At 35.3% G+C, this 14131-nt stretch overlaps 1 protein-coding gene across 15 annotated transcripts in view; it reads left to right on the top strand.

Annotated features, from left to right (window-relative positions):
• Prrc2c (proline rich coiled-coil 2C) overlaps window positions 1-14131 on the top strand; it is a 90147-nt gene that overhangs the window by 25824 nt on the left and 50192 nt on the right. For 11 of the 15 annotated variants that reach the window (XM_074047492.1, XM_074047490.1, XM_074047499.1 and 8 more), the window contains exons 3-11: window positions 219-396; window positions 1560-1669; window positions 2773-2898; window positions 4626-4846; window positions 7490-7572; window positions 8186-8319; window positions 8395-8482; window positions 9363-9507; window positions 11350-11403. In XM_074047492.1, coding sequence (XP_073903593.1) covers window positions 219-396; window positions 1560-1669; window positions 2773-2898; window positions 4626-4846; window positions 7490-7572; window positions 8186-8319; window positions 8395-8482; window positions 9363-9507; window positions 11350-11403 — 1139 coding nt within the window. The remainder of the gene's footprint in view (window positions 1-218; window positions 397-1559; window positions 1670-2772; window positions 2899-4625; window positions 4847-7489; window positions 7573-8185; window positions 8320-8394; window positions 8483-9362; window positions 9508-11349; window positions 11404-14131) is intronic. The other 4 variants (XM_074047500.1, XM_074047495.1, XM_074047491.1 and 1 more) reach the window with 2 other exon arrangements.

Below are 14131 nucleotides of genomic sequence, written 5' to 3'. Positions count from 1 at the left end.
ACTATGTTATTAGCATTTATAAACTGTCTGTTGAATGGCTTATTTAATACTTCCACCTTTAATTATGTTACTGGTGTGTAAGCTGAGTTTGCAAATCCTTATCTTAATATTAGGAAAATCACTTAAAGATGCTGTGAATTCCTATTCTTTATTATTTGAAGAGTAAAATGGACAATAAAATAGGTACTCTAAGAAAGTTGATGTTATTGATCATTTAGTTGCAGCTCGACATGGGTTGCAAAGTCTTGGAAAAGTTGGAATTTCACGGCGTATGCCTCCACCTGCTAATCTCCCAAGTCTGAAAGCAGAAAACAAAGGCAATGATCCTAATGTGAATATTGTGCCTAAAGATGGCACAGGATGGGCATCAAAACAAGAGCAGCATGAAGAAGAAAAGTGAGTCAAGTCTTTTAAAGAGTGGAACCCTTCTCTTTGTGGGAAACTTGTTTGAGTACCTACTGTGTGCTAAGTGTTGTGCTGCTTCACCTATTTCATGCCCTTTTGAAAGACTTTGGTTAATTTTTTCTGTGGTCTAGTGGCAGTATTTCTATTTGTCAAAGTTGAATAGATAACACAGTTGCTAATCAACAACTTTGCTTGTCATAACACATATCACACTCCTATCCTCATCAAATCAGGCATTGATTTGATGCCTGATTCTTTTTTCTAATATAAATAGGAATTAATTCTGTTACATAAATTCCTTGATGGTAAAGATTTCTCTCCACCTGCTTCACTGTATCTTCAGCATTGAAACTGTTACAGGCGCTCAAGTACTAGTTTGAGCAGGGCTAAAAGTAAGAATTCTTAAAAAATTAAGCTGTTACGTGTTTGATGGGGTTTTTTTGGCCTGTATCTGTTACCAAATTTCTGTACTTCTGTCTGTGGAGCTATAGTAACTTCACATAAGGGCATGATTGTTTTCTGATTTTTAGTTGCAGTAGAATTACTTTATCTGAAATCAGTTACAGATCTGGGTGTAATAGAAATGCATTGGTATTTCTTGAGTTTCTTAACTACCTTTTCATTTTTAAGCATAACCACTTTATAAGGATTAAATAAAATTATAGATCAGCTTTTAAATAAATTTTACTCATGGGAATGGGTCAGGAAAGTTACTGTTACCTATTTGAATTACAGTAGTAAGTGCAGTGTGAACTTGTTGACTGCCAAATGGAGAGCTTGCGCTAGCCTTATCCCATGGCTAATTGTACCAATGCAGACTGTATGTATACACATACTTACAGTTCTATTTATAAATATTTACTTCTTTGAAACATTGTTTTGATAGCTATTTTCAATAATACACATTTTTTTTAGCAAAAGAGAAAACAAGCAAAGCTGTAATCTCATTGGGTTATTCAAAGTAGAAATAAATGGGTACAAAAATACCCATAATTTTAAAGGGGCTTTGCAGAGGAACACCATTTATGAGATACGCATCTGTGAGTAAATCTGTAGCCAAAGTACTTGGCACACAAATTTACCTCACATGAATATTGGTTTTATTTTATTTAAATATATAATATCTGAAATAATGGACTCATATTTTTTTTAAGAGCACCAGAAGTGTCACCAGCACAGCCAAAACCTGGGGTTGCAGCTCCCCCAGAAGTAGCACCTGCTCCCAAATCATGGGCCAGTAACAAGCAAGGTGGGCAAGGAGATGGTAAGTGGACATTAGCTGGGGAATCTGGTTAGGTTTGACAGTTACTGAACAGCCATGCAAGAGATTAGGGTTAAAACACATTGTCAAAGAATATATTCTGGTCTCTAAAAAATCTTTTGAGCTAGTTAAATTTTATTGTCAAAGGGCATGTATGGGGCCTGGAAATGTGGCTACAAGCTATAGAGGAGTGCCTGGCAAGTGCAAAGCCCTGAATTCAAACCACATTACCACCCCACCCCCAAAATAAAAAGAGGCATGCATGAAGCAGTAATACTCCTTAAAAACAGAGTCTTTAAGCTGTCTTCTGCTTCAGGTTTTTTATTGTTAACCCTACATGTCAAGACATAGCTGTACTCTCAACACTTTGACACATAAAAGTAGCTATACATTGCATAGATTATTCATGTCCATCTGTTATCCCAGGCTCTCCTGTTTCAAACAGACTGCCATTTCAGGGTGGAGAAAAGTTAGAGAGCAGTCATAAAGCACAGTAGGTGTAATGCTGCCTTGCTTCCAAAGAATGATGAAATCCCCAATAGAGTTTAATTTTCCCACTTACAAAACATAAGCTGACTATAAAATAAAGCTTTATGGAAGAGCTGATCTAGGCCCTCAACCTAATAAAATTAGCTGTTTTAATTTATAGAAGTATAAAAATAAGTAGGTAGCTGGGTGAATAATGAAGTACAATTAGTTTCTCAATTGTAAATTAAGTAGTAATTAAATTTTATCCGTACTTTGGTACTTATGTATAAAAGTCTATTTCAGTAATACAAAACAAAGGAATTTGGCTTCTATTAGAAGTATAAAAAGTCATAATAAAAGAGAAACAAGTGAAACTCATCACCTGTCCAGTCATCTTAAGTGAGTCTCTGGGATATAATTTGACAGGTTTCTTAGGTTTTTATCTCCTCATGGCTGTTCATTAACTTTTTAAAGGATTTGACATAAATTTAAAAAGTTTTATGGATATAAACAGTCACGGGAATATGAAATAATTTACAGAAAGAGGCAAAAAAAACTATCTTGAGAGGGTTGTTTGAATTACCTTCAATATAAAAGTTACTTTTAATATTTTTATTTATTTAAAAAAAAATCTATAGGAATCCAGGTGAATAGTCAATTTCAACAAGAATTTCCCAGCCTGCAGGCAGCTGGGGATCAGGAAAAAAAAGAAAAGGAAGCAAATGATGACAACTATGGACCTGGACCCAGTTTACGCCCACCAAGTAAGAATACTTTCTATGTAATAAAACTTCTGACTAGAACATACTGTGTTTTATCTTGTGATGTAACTTCCCAAATGCTCTTGTATATATGACTTGTCTAGTGTGAAAAGACAAACTAGTGCTATATTCACTTGCTGCTCTAGTATGAGTTTTGTGCTAGCAGTATCACTATAATTTCAGAACTTATTGGGACTCTTCATATCTAACTTAATAAGTTGAAACCTGCATTTTACTGGGATGCCCAGGCAGCTTCTATGTACAATATTGGATCTTTCTGTTCCACCCCTGAAAGAGACGTTCTCTCTAATTAGCTTATGCTGGCCTCAAACACACAGTCCTCCTGCCTCAACCTCCCAAGTGCTAGAATTAAGTTTCTGAACAACCTTTTCTAATACAAAAACTAAATATCCATTTGTTTGCTACAGTTAGTATTGAGTGATTCCTTACTTTCTGGACTTAAATTAAGAAAACATCATTTTGGATAGTGGATAAGGCACACTGTATGCCTTATCAAGCAAAAACTAAAAATAGAAATACGGAGTGAGAGATTTTTAAGTCTTACTGTGTTAGTTTCAGATTGTCATTACCAAATAGCTCAAGGGACCCTGTATCTATGAGGAGGTTCCTCTGACAAACTATTTATAAATCCCCGTTTCTAATAACTTGTTACATTTCACATTTCTTTGTCCCATTTCTTGTTAAATCTGAATAAATCTTTTTTTTTTAATCTTCATAATGGGGTCATAGTAGTAGTTGTGTCAGCTTCACTATTTCCTTGTTCAGTTGCATTTTCAACTTTAGTATGTCTTATGCTGCATAGCATATTCAGCAATGTAAAAACAGTAAATGAGGCAAACACTGTCTCCCACAGTATCTGAGTGACAGGAATCCAAGAGCTGCTTAGTTGGAGGTTCCATGGCTAAGGCACTCTCTCACAAGGCTGCAATGATTAGGGCTTGACGAGGTCTGTACTTCTTAGGTCACTCATGTAGCTTTTGACTACTGGGGCTTCTCACATGGATTCCCCAAAATAAATGATGAGAGACAGACAGTAATCTCCTACCCAAGAAAGAAACCCACAGTCTTTTATAACATAATCTTGAAAGGGCTTTGCTTTCAGTTCTGCTGTATTCTACAGGTTGCACAGACCAACCCCTAGTACACTGAATACAAAAAGGTCAGGTCCACTTAAGCTATTTTGGAAGCTGGCTACCCTACAGAGTTGCAATGCCACATAATGGTTTTAGTTGGTTAAGTGTAGTTAAACCAGATTATGTCACTAAAACTGCTCACCTGGGCTCATGCAAATGACAATAACTGACTAAAAGCAAATGAATGAGAGCATTACCATCAACCCTTTTGATTGTAGAACTCCCACCTTCCCTTAGAAAACCTCAGATATCTTACCCTGAAACATGACCATCTAACACACGGACCAAGTGAAAGCAATGATTTAATCTCTGTCAGTACTGATAAAGTTTCATAGTTTAATTCTAATGCTTTCTCCGCCACAGTGTGGAGGGCACCCTGAGGTATAGCTTCTCTGTTCTGGAAATCATTACTCTAGACTACTTAAACACTGAAAGCATTAATATAAGCCCCATATTGCACTTTCCCTGCTCCTTCACTGTGCTTCCTTGCTTAGATTTTCTTGAAGTGTGCCTGGGTTAGTCTTACTATTCATTTTCAGATTTATTTCTTACTACTTTTTCCTCATTCTGTACCAGATGTTGCTTGTTGGAGAGATGGTGGTAAATCTGCTGGCTCACCTTCATCTGACCAAGATGAAAAGCTCCTTGGCCAGGATGAAAGCTCAGCTATAACATCAGAACAAAATGACATCCTCAAAGTCGTAGAAAAGAGGATAGCTTGTGGTCCTCCACAGGCTAAACTGAATGGACAGCAACCTGCCCTTGCCTCCCAGTATAGAGCTATGATGCCTCCTTATGTGAGTATTGTTAAATAAACTAGCAGTCAAGTAAGAGATTTTTGATCTGTGATTGCAAGGAGAGAATTGGAAAGGGAAAAGTTTAGGTCTTTATTCTTATTAAAATCTAACTAAAGGCATTTTGTTTAATTATGAGCATCGTAAATAAATCAGAAGACTATCAGCAGTATGTGTGTGTCTTTATCATTAATAATGACCACAAATATTTTCACATTACATTCAATATTTCTTCAGAAATATATATAGAGAGACCATAGGATGTATTTGTTATTTAATGACTTAATAGTAACAACATACATTAATACCACATCACAGATTTTATCTGATGTGGCAATAGTTCTAGTATGATTGTTCTTTGTATTATTATGTATTTTAGATTATGAATTTAAAACATTTTTCTGGGTAGTGGTCCATATGATTTTAACCAAATTGCCAGAGCATTAGTTCATGGTACAGAAAAGTTCAAGATTAACTGCCTTAATTCTAAAGTATTTATTCCTGTACTTGCCTTATTTATTTGAGGCAGAATTTGACCATGTTTACCAGGCTGGTCTTAAACTTGTACTCCTCCTTCCTTGGCCTCCTGAGTGCTAGAATTGTAGGTGTGCACAACTACATCTGATTTTTTAACTTCATGCGAAATCTTAAAACATCTACAAAAACAGATAATCATACAGTGAATTCCCTCTTTGCCTACTACTCATACTACTGAAACAAATCCTACATACATTATTTCATCTGTGAATATTTTAGGCTGTGTTTTAAAGACTTGGGAGAATTGCATGATGCCATTATCACACCTAGATAGAAAGCTTATTATTGCAGTTTCTTTTTACTATCTTATAATTGGGATCCAGGCAACTACTTTTCCTTAACATTGGTTCATATTTCTCATTAAGAATCTTACTCTCTATGGGAACCACCATCTCTTACTTCCTTGAAGCTTATCTGTTTTCTTACCCCTGTATTTCCTGTAAACTAATAGTTATGGTTCAGTACCCTCATTCTTTTGTATGCTTTCAGCCTACTGTGGAGTTAAATGCCAAGATATCTGTGCTTGGGCAAATAAATTTACATTTTCCAGAATGTGCATTGCTTGTAGGAATGAAACATTTTGAGTGTTAAGTTTATTTAGCTTGTGGTTTAACACTTAATATTCAAGATCTAAAATATCTATTGTATTTTCTATCTCTTCTTTTTGTATTTTTTAATCATTCTAGAGTAGTGGTGGAAAATAAGTGATTAGATACACTTACTAAATATTTTCTACGGGCCAAGGGTGCAGCTTAGTGGTAGACTTAGTGTGCGTAAAATCCTGGGTTTAGTCTCCAGCACTAAAAGCGTATGTATCATAAAAGAAGTCTCAGAATGTGATAAAAATTGTATATGACTTACCTGACTTTGAAAAATAATTTACAGTTAACTATATGTCTCCTAATAATTTTCAAATTTGGCTTCTAAAGACTCTTGAACTTCCAGGTGCAGAGTACTTTGGGATAGGGAAGGAAAAGGGAGGCCAAGTGGGCTTCCCTCTGAGTTTCGTCAATGATTTTGTCTGAAGGAAGTATTCTACTAGTTAACAGAAATATTTTTTAAGTTACTACTGTATGTTGAGAATTTAGGGATTGTTTCTACAATTATTTTATGACAGATTCCTAAATTTTAAGCATTTCAAGTCACATAAAAATAATCTTTATGTCAGAATGATCAGAAGGGTCTAATACAACTTTACTTACAAACATTTGCCTCCATAAGTATATTTACTAACTTCAGTATAAAAGTGTGATGCAACTAGTTATTCGCTAGAGTATTCCCCAAACAAGAAGCTTTCCCAATTGAGTTTCAGCTGCTGCTTAATTAACTTTTTGCATCCCTACTTAAGGGAAATTTCTTCTTTAGACAGCATAATTATATAAACATAAACTTTTTTTCCAAGTGCAGAGTAATTTCCTTATCTAACACAGTTATCATTTATTTTCTAAAAACTAATCTATTTCAGGATACAAATTATTTGTGATAATATGATTTCATATTATTTACACAATTTGACCTGCATATATGTAAAATGACCAGGCACTCCTTAACACTTTTATCCTACTAAATCATAGGATGAATAGCATGGTGCTGATGTCTTTGTAATGTCTGTCTTCTCAATCCTTGTTCCCACAGAGCACAGTAACTTGACTGAAAATCTGTTTCCTTGCCCTGTGTATAGAAAGTCTTGCATTTGGCTTCCTACCCCTCTTCCCTCATTTCTTTTGGTTAGGGTCTATCCCTTACTTTAATCTGAACTGAGTTTCTCTTCATCAAAAAAATCTATCTCTAATTAGTCTACTCCTACCTTCAGATGAAGTCTCACGTTATTTTCCATTCAAGTATTCTCAACTTGCACATTGTTTTGCAATTTGCTGAAGTGCATCATTTTTAAAATACAATTTTATTAAGATACAAATTATCACTTCTTATAAGGACTTGATGGAGGCAGTGGTCTTGCAAATTTCTACTTTTTGAGGGTGAGAGACAAAATTACTAATACTATTTATTTTTATCATTCATACCATACGTTATAATTTCAGGGCTAGTTAACTTGAAATTATTTTACCTTTAGCTTAATAAATTTATATTTTTGTCTTCTTCATTAAGATGTTTCAGCAGTATCCAAGAATGGCATATCCTCCTCTTCATGGTCCCATGAGGTTCCCACCTTCTTTATCTGAAACAAACAAGTAAGACAATTAGAAGTCTGCAAAGGATATATATATATATATATACTCATTAAAATTTTCTGAATGTTGAGTGAATTGTGATGATTAATTTTTTCTGTTCTCAAAAGTACAGTTGTCGTTAACATATAATTGGGTATCTGTCATAAGATAGAACAAAAATACTTTATTCTTCCAAAATTGTAATTTACAGAAAATCATGGTCCTAAAATTGATGGCACTATTTGTTCCTTTTTCCTTGTTAAGCATGCCCTATTCTCTTTTGTTTTTCCCCGAATGTCAGATTTGAGTGTTTTTTCTTACTAAAGTTAAATATCTTGAAATTCATTTTAATAATGTTAACCTTTAGTATATTTGTTTTCTTTTAAATCTTTAAGTTTTTAAAAAACTTTTAAAACTATTATTTATATAAGAGTTATGTATTAATATATTCTCAGATTTATGTACCAATATAAATTTCTTCATATTGTGGTCATTGCCAAGCATTTCATTTGTCTTGGTGTAGCAAACACTAATGATCAATTGAAATGAACTAAATTCCAATATTTCCGATCTCTCTTCATTGATTATGATTGAAACTTTGTGTCTTTTCCCACCATGCCCTCCCATTTATTAGAGGACTTCGAGGAAGAGGCCCTCCTCCTTCATGGGCCTCTGAACCTGAACGCCCATCCATTCTTAGTGCATCAGAACTAAAGGAGCTTGATAAATTTGATAACTTAGATGCTGAAGCTGACGAAGGTTGGGCAGGTAAGAGGCAAAATTAGTTAATGGCTTTGAATTGTTGTTTTAAGCAGTCAGTCTGAGTTTTTGTTAATTTAACAGGTGCTCAGATGGAAGTGGATTATACAGAGCAGCTGAATTTCAGTGATGATGATGAGCAAGGAAGCAGTAGTCCTAAAGAGAACATCAGGTATATTACTGTGATGATATCTTTTACAAGTACAATATGAATTTGTTGATGGAGCATTAGGTATTTCTGCAGAGATGCTTTATTCTTAGAACAAAGTTCCTTGTAGAATTTCTTCATTCTCCACAGTGTTTTACAGAGCCAAATTAATACAGTACAGCTAATCAAGGAATTATGTTGAGTTTTCTCAAGAAAGCTTTTTATAAAAGGCTATTTGAGTTCTTGACATCTAATTGGAGATATTTTGAGAGCACACATCAGGGTCCATTTAAAAATACATAGGGATGCACATACTGATATAGTTTCTCAGTCATGGCATTGTGATATGCTCTAGTTTCATGATCATTTGTGAGATTCCTGTGATTTGTTGAGATTTTTTTTAAATGCCTTAGTTTGACTTATCTCATCAAATCAGAATAAATTAGAATGCAGTTAAATAATATTTCCAATATTACTTCGTTGCATTCACATAAGGTTTTTTGGTTGGCAAAGATAGAAAATGATAGGGCTGGGGGAGTGACTGAAGTGGAAGAACACCTGCATAGCAATCATGAGGCCCTAAGTTCAAACCTTTGTACCACCAAGAAAACAATGGACTTGAATTCCCTTCTGTTAGGTGTCGATATCTAGGTTTGATAGCTATTGCATTGCACTTGGTGATCTCTTTGTCAATCTGGACAGGCCCAGTCCCCAGCCCATTACAGATGTGTATTATATATTTATTGAATGAGTGAATTAACCTTCACTAGGTTGTACACCCAGCGCATTCCTTCTTTTTCCCCCAAAACATACAGAAATAGTTTTTTTAACACAGAAAAAATGCATTCACTTATAGTATAATCCTTCCACTTTATTTTATTTCTCCTGCTCTTTGATTCTTCAGTGAGGATCAAAGTTCAAAAGCCTCTGAAAACACTGAAAACCAGAAAGAAGCAGATGAAGTTTGTAACACTAAATCATCTTCTCAGATACCTGCTCAGCAACCTGTAGCCAAAGGATCCTTTGGCAAAGGACCTCCATTTAATCAGGTTTGTTGTACTAGTACAGATCTTTGTCATTACTGATGCTTTGGATGAATTAATCTTATAATCAGAGTTGGAAGAGGAGTTTGAGAAAGGGAGCTGTATTAAGTGCTCTAGCTCTCTGCCATCATTTTTATTGCATTACCAGGGATTATTAATATAGTAGCTAAAACTGTCAGGCAAAAACTAAAGTTTTTCCCTTTTTTCCTTGTTGTGTCAAAGTAGAGGATAAAGTTTCTTAAAAGTAAAATGAACATTTTTGAAGTGCTTTATCATTTACTAAGTGCTTTATAAATCTTAGTCCTTATGCGTGAGATAGCATACTTTGTAGGGAAATCATGCAAAGTGAGAATGGCCATCTAAGAAAAAAGCTTAGATCATTTTGTTCTGGTATGTTCTTTAGTGGTTCTGGGGGGTGGCGGGGAACTCAGCCTTTCACTTGCTAGGCAGATACTCTGCCATTGAGCCACTCCTAGCTTGAGCCTGGGTCATTTTGAAGAATATTGTGAAAAATATGTGGGAAACAAGTATATTTGACCCCATTCATGTTATACTATAGGGTAGCAAGAGCTGTATTACAAACTGGGAAAGAAGCAGCACCTTTGAGAAAGTTTACCATAAGTTTTATTATCAAGAAGGAATCAGAATGTAGACAGCATATATTTGTTGAATTCGTACAGAACAATAGAGATGTCCTTTTGGCAGCTAAAAAAGGTAGCTAACAGTCTCTTTTAAAGAAGAAGTTAAAAAGCATAAGTTATAATATAATATGATATGTGTAAGAGGAATGCACACAGTAAGATCTTAGTATAGTTTAGGCAAAAGGCTCAGTACTTGAGGTAATTCCTAAGGCTGGAATTAGCCAGTAAAGAAAGAGACAAGAACTGTTACAAGTACAGGAAACAAGCACAGTAGATCAAAGCAAAGCACAATCAAGAAATCCTGAGTCATTAGATAAGGGAAATAAATAAGAAAACTGTAAGAACCACTTGTTGGGTCTGGGTATATAGCTCAATTGTAGTGTGGTGGCCCTAGCATGTACAAAAGGTCCTGAGTTCATCCCCAGCAACACACATATACACAAAGAGAAAACCACTTGTAAAGTTTTATATTCTGCATAAGGGAGTTTGGATTTGGGGTTGGGGAGAGGGGCAGCGGGCAGCATTGGGACTTGAACTCAGGGCCTTACGCTTGCTGAGCAAGCACTCTTACCTCTTGAGCCACTCTGCCAGCTGGATTTTTTTCTTAAGTCATTGATGGGCCATTGAATAGAATGAACTAAAAAGATTTTATGTTACTTTTTACTTAGAATATGGAATGAGAATTTCTTCACAAAAGAATAGAAGATCAAGTAGAACATATCTTGATGTTCTGGGTTTTTGTGTGTGTGTGAATGTGTGACTGTTGTATAACTGAGTGAATATTCCTTATCTGGGTCCAATATATTTAGCAAGTTTCTATAGCAAAGTCTCATATTCTAAGTCTGCCATTAGAAGAAATTTCTATGAAAAGAATTGTGCTTACATAAATAAAATTTAGTAAGTAGAGGTTCAACTCTCCTCAGCCAGATTGCCCGAGACAAAAATTCTAAAACTGCTAAACTAAAATTCTGCTATTTGCAAAGAGCACTTGAGATTCTAACCTTGAGATGATAGAGTGATTATATAGAAGGTAATTTTGTAGTGAGCAATACACTTTTACTGAAAAAAAAGGACAGATGGGTTTACTTTTAGCAATATTGTACTTCTTATTGGGAAATTCAGTATAGTATAGCCAGAAATACTTTCAGTAGATACCTTTTTTTTTTCTTGACCTAGTTATTTTTTAATATTCCTTTCTTTGTAATAGGAACGTGGACCATCTTCACATCTGCCACCACCTCCAAAGTTGCTTGCACAGCAGGTAAATTTAGAAAAGACTAGTTTATGGTGTACATTTTATTTCTATGGAAAGATACAGGGTTTTTTATTTACTTTATCTGTGGTGCCTGGGATTGAACCTTAGGCCCTGTGCATGCTAGGCAAGTGTTTTACCGCTGAGCTACATCCCCAGCCCCTGGTTCAAGAGAGGACTTTGAACTTGTAGTCCTGGCTCAGCCGTCAGAGTGCTGGGATTATAGACTGTGCACCACCAGGTCCAGCTTGTGTGTTTTAATTTATAACCATTATGAAACAATTACCAACTTATTACCTTGTGTCTTTTGCATATTTTCATGATCCTGATTTCAGAAAGGGAATATAAAACACCTAGGAGATAACTGTTTTTCATATTTCATGCCTATATATTTGACTTCCTTCCAATTGTTCTTGCTACTAAGGATATTCCTTTTACTTGTTCCCTGGATCCTATCCTTTGTTGCTTATGATAATGTTATCATCTTTTAAGAGAACAAACCTTCTCTTAACAGTACCTCACCTCTATTTTCTGTCCTTCAGTGTCTACCCCATTTTCTCTGTATTCCATCATAGGAAACTTGTTTTAGTGAGTTACATAAGCTTAATTAAGCTGCTCAATTCAGAAGTCCTCTCCAGGTAAACTTTGATCTGCCTCTAAACCTTTGAAACTATTATCACAGTCAGTTATGACTTCCATCTTGACTAATCGTCTTGTCATCATCTTACTTCTTCTCAGCAGCATCATAAACATAGTTTGTTTCATTCTTTTAAGATTTTTTTCTTTTTAAATTTGCTTCTGAGACACCATAATATTTCTTTTTTTCTTTTCTTTCTTTAGTGGGGAAGGTACTTGGGTTTTGAACTCAGTGTCTTGCATGTAGTAGAAAGGAGCTCTACCACTTGAGCCACTCCCCCAGCTCTTTTGGCTTCAGTTATTTTTCATATAGGGTCTTGTGTTTTATCTGGGTAGGTGTGGCGCACCTCCCTCCTGTTATGCTTCGTTTGTGCCACCATGCCAGCTTTTATTGTTTGAGATGGAGTCTCATTTTTTGCTTGGTCTGGCTTTGACCCATGATCCTACTAGTCTCTGCCTGTAGAGGACCTAGTATTACAGGTGTGAGTCACTGAGCCCAGCACAATATTAAGTTTTCTTTATTCCTTTTTAGATTCCTACATCTTTGGGTTTGGGGGCCTCAGGTCTGTGCTGCAATCATTTTTTGATTTTTTTTGTTTATTTTGTTTTGCAGTGCTGGCAATCGAACTCCAGTGCCTCTCACATGATAAGCAAGCACTCTTAACCACTGACCCACATCCCTAGCCACCTTTTTTCTTAGACAAGGTCTTGTTTTATTGCCCAGGCTGGTTTAGACTCCTGATCTTCTTCCTTCACCCTCCCAAGTAGCTGTCTGTACCCACCACATCTGGCTTAATCTTTTCTTTTTTTTTTTTTTTTTTTAATGTGTATCTTTTCCCTACGGGTTGTCTTCTATGTGCTAATGATACTTAAATTTATATCTTTTGCTCTAAAAACTGTACCTCGACTTCTTGATTCATCTAATTAACAACCATTTCAACATTTTCACTTGACCTCTGGTAGGTTTTTCATTTGTATGTCCAAACAATACTATATACATGCGCGTAGTCCTAGTCCTTCTGTTTACCATTTCAATTAGTAGCATTGTTACTGTCATTTACCTATTTGCTCAGGCCAAAACCTCAAAGTTACTCTTAACTTTTTCTTTCTTTCTTTCTATTCTATAGGCATTATCTATTTATCATCAAATTATGTCACATAAACACACATAACACACACAAAACTAGTAGCAAGTCCTTGTTGATGTTCTTCCTGTGATCTTTCACATCCTTGTCTACTTTTCTGAATTCATCTGACCTCCTTCTGGCTTACTACACAAATATAGTTGCTATTTTTTTTCCCCACTTGAAGACTTTTTACTTGCTCTTTCCTCTCAATCTTTTTTTTTTAATCCTTCTGATCAGGTTCTCTGCTCAGATAATTACTACCACAAAGGCCTTCTTTGATTGACCTACTGTGAGCTGTGCATTCCATCACCCTCATTTCCCATCCCTGATTGCACTTAACAGCATTTCTGTATACATAGAAGGTAAAACTAAAACATCTAGAATAAAATGTAGAAGTTCTTTGCAAACCTGGGACTAATAAGGACCTTTCTGAAGTAAGACCCAAACAGCATGATTTGGGAAAGAAGAATTTTTCAATTCAACTTAGAAGACCATCTCCTAAAAAATGCAAAGATATTTCACAGAAAGCACTTAATATATCTTACCAGGGATTTGTGCTGGGCTATATTTAAAAAAATTCAAGTATAGTACAGCTTGATAATAAGGACAAGAGTACAGCAAAATGATCCTAACTTTTCCTACACAAAAGAAAATATATAAATGGCTAATGAGAGAAACATGTTCACTATATTTTGTCACCAGGGAAATGGGATTTTGCTAGACAGCCATCCTTTCCATATGTTCGCAAGGATATGGAGCAGCTGGCACCCTTACATATTGCTAGTAGACTGTAAAATTTGGTGACTGCATTGGAAAAGTTTGTCACTTTCTTATAAACAGAAACTGTATTTATTATGTAAGTCAGAAGTTTTACTCCTAGCTATCTTCAAGAAAAGTGAAAACTTTACAAAAATCTTGTGCATGAATGTTCACAGCTGTTTTTTCAGAGTTTTAAAACTGGAAGCAAGCCACAT

The sequence above is a fragment of the Castor canadensis genome, chromosome 11, assembly GCF_047511655.1.
Source record: "Castor canadensis chromosome 11, mCasCan1.hap1v2, whole genome shotgun sequence".
In the NCBI taxonomy this organism is placed as follows: Eukaryota; Metazoa; Chordata; class Mammalia; order Rodentia; family Castoridae; genus Castor; species Castor canadensis.
The sequence above is the reverse complement of the archived record's forward strand: the minus strand, read 5'-3'. Positions and strand labels throughout refer to the sequence as shown.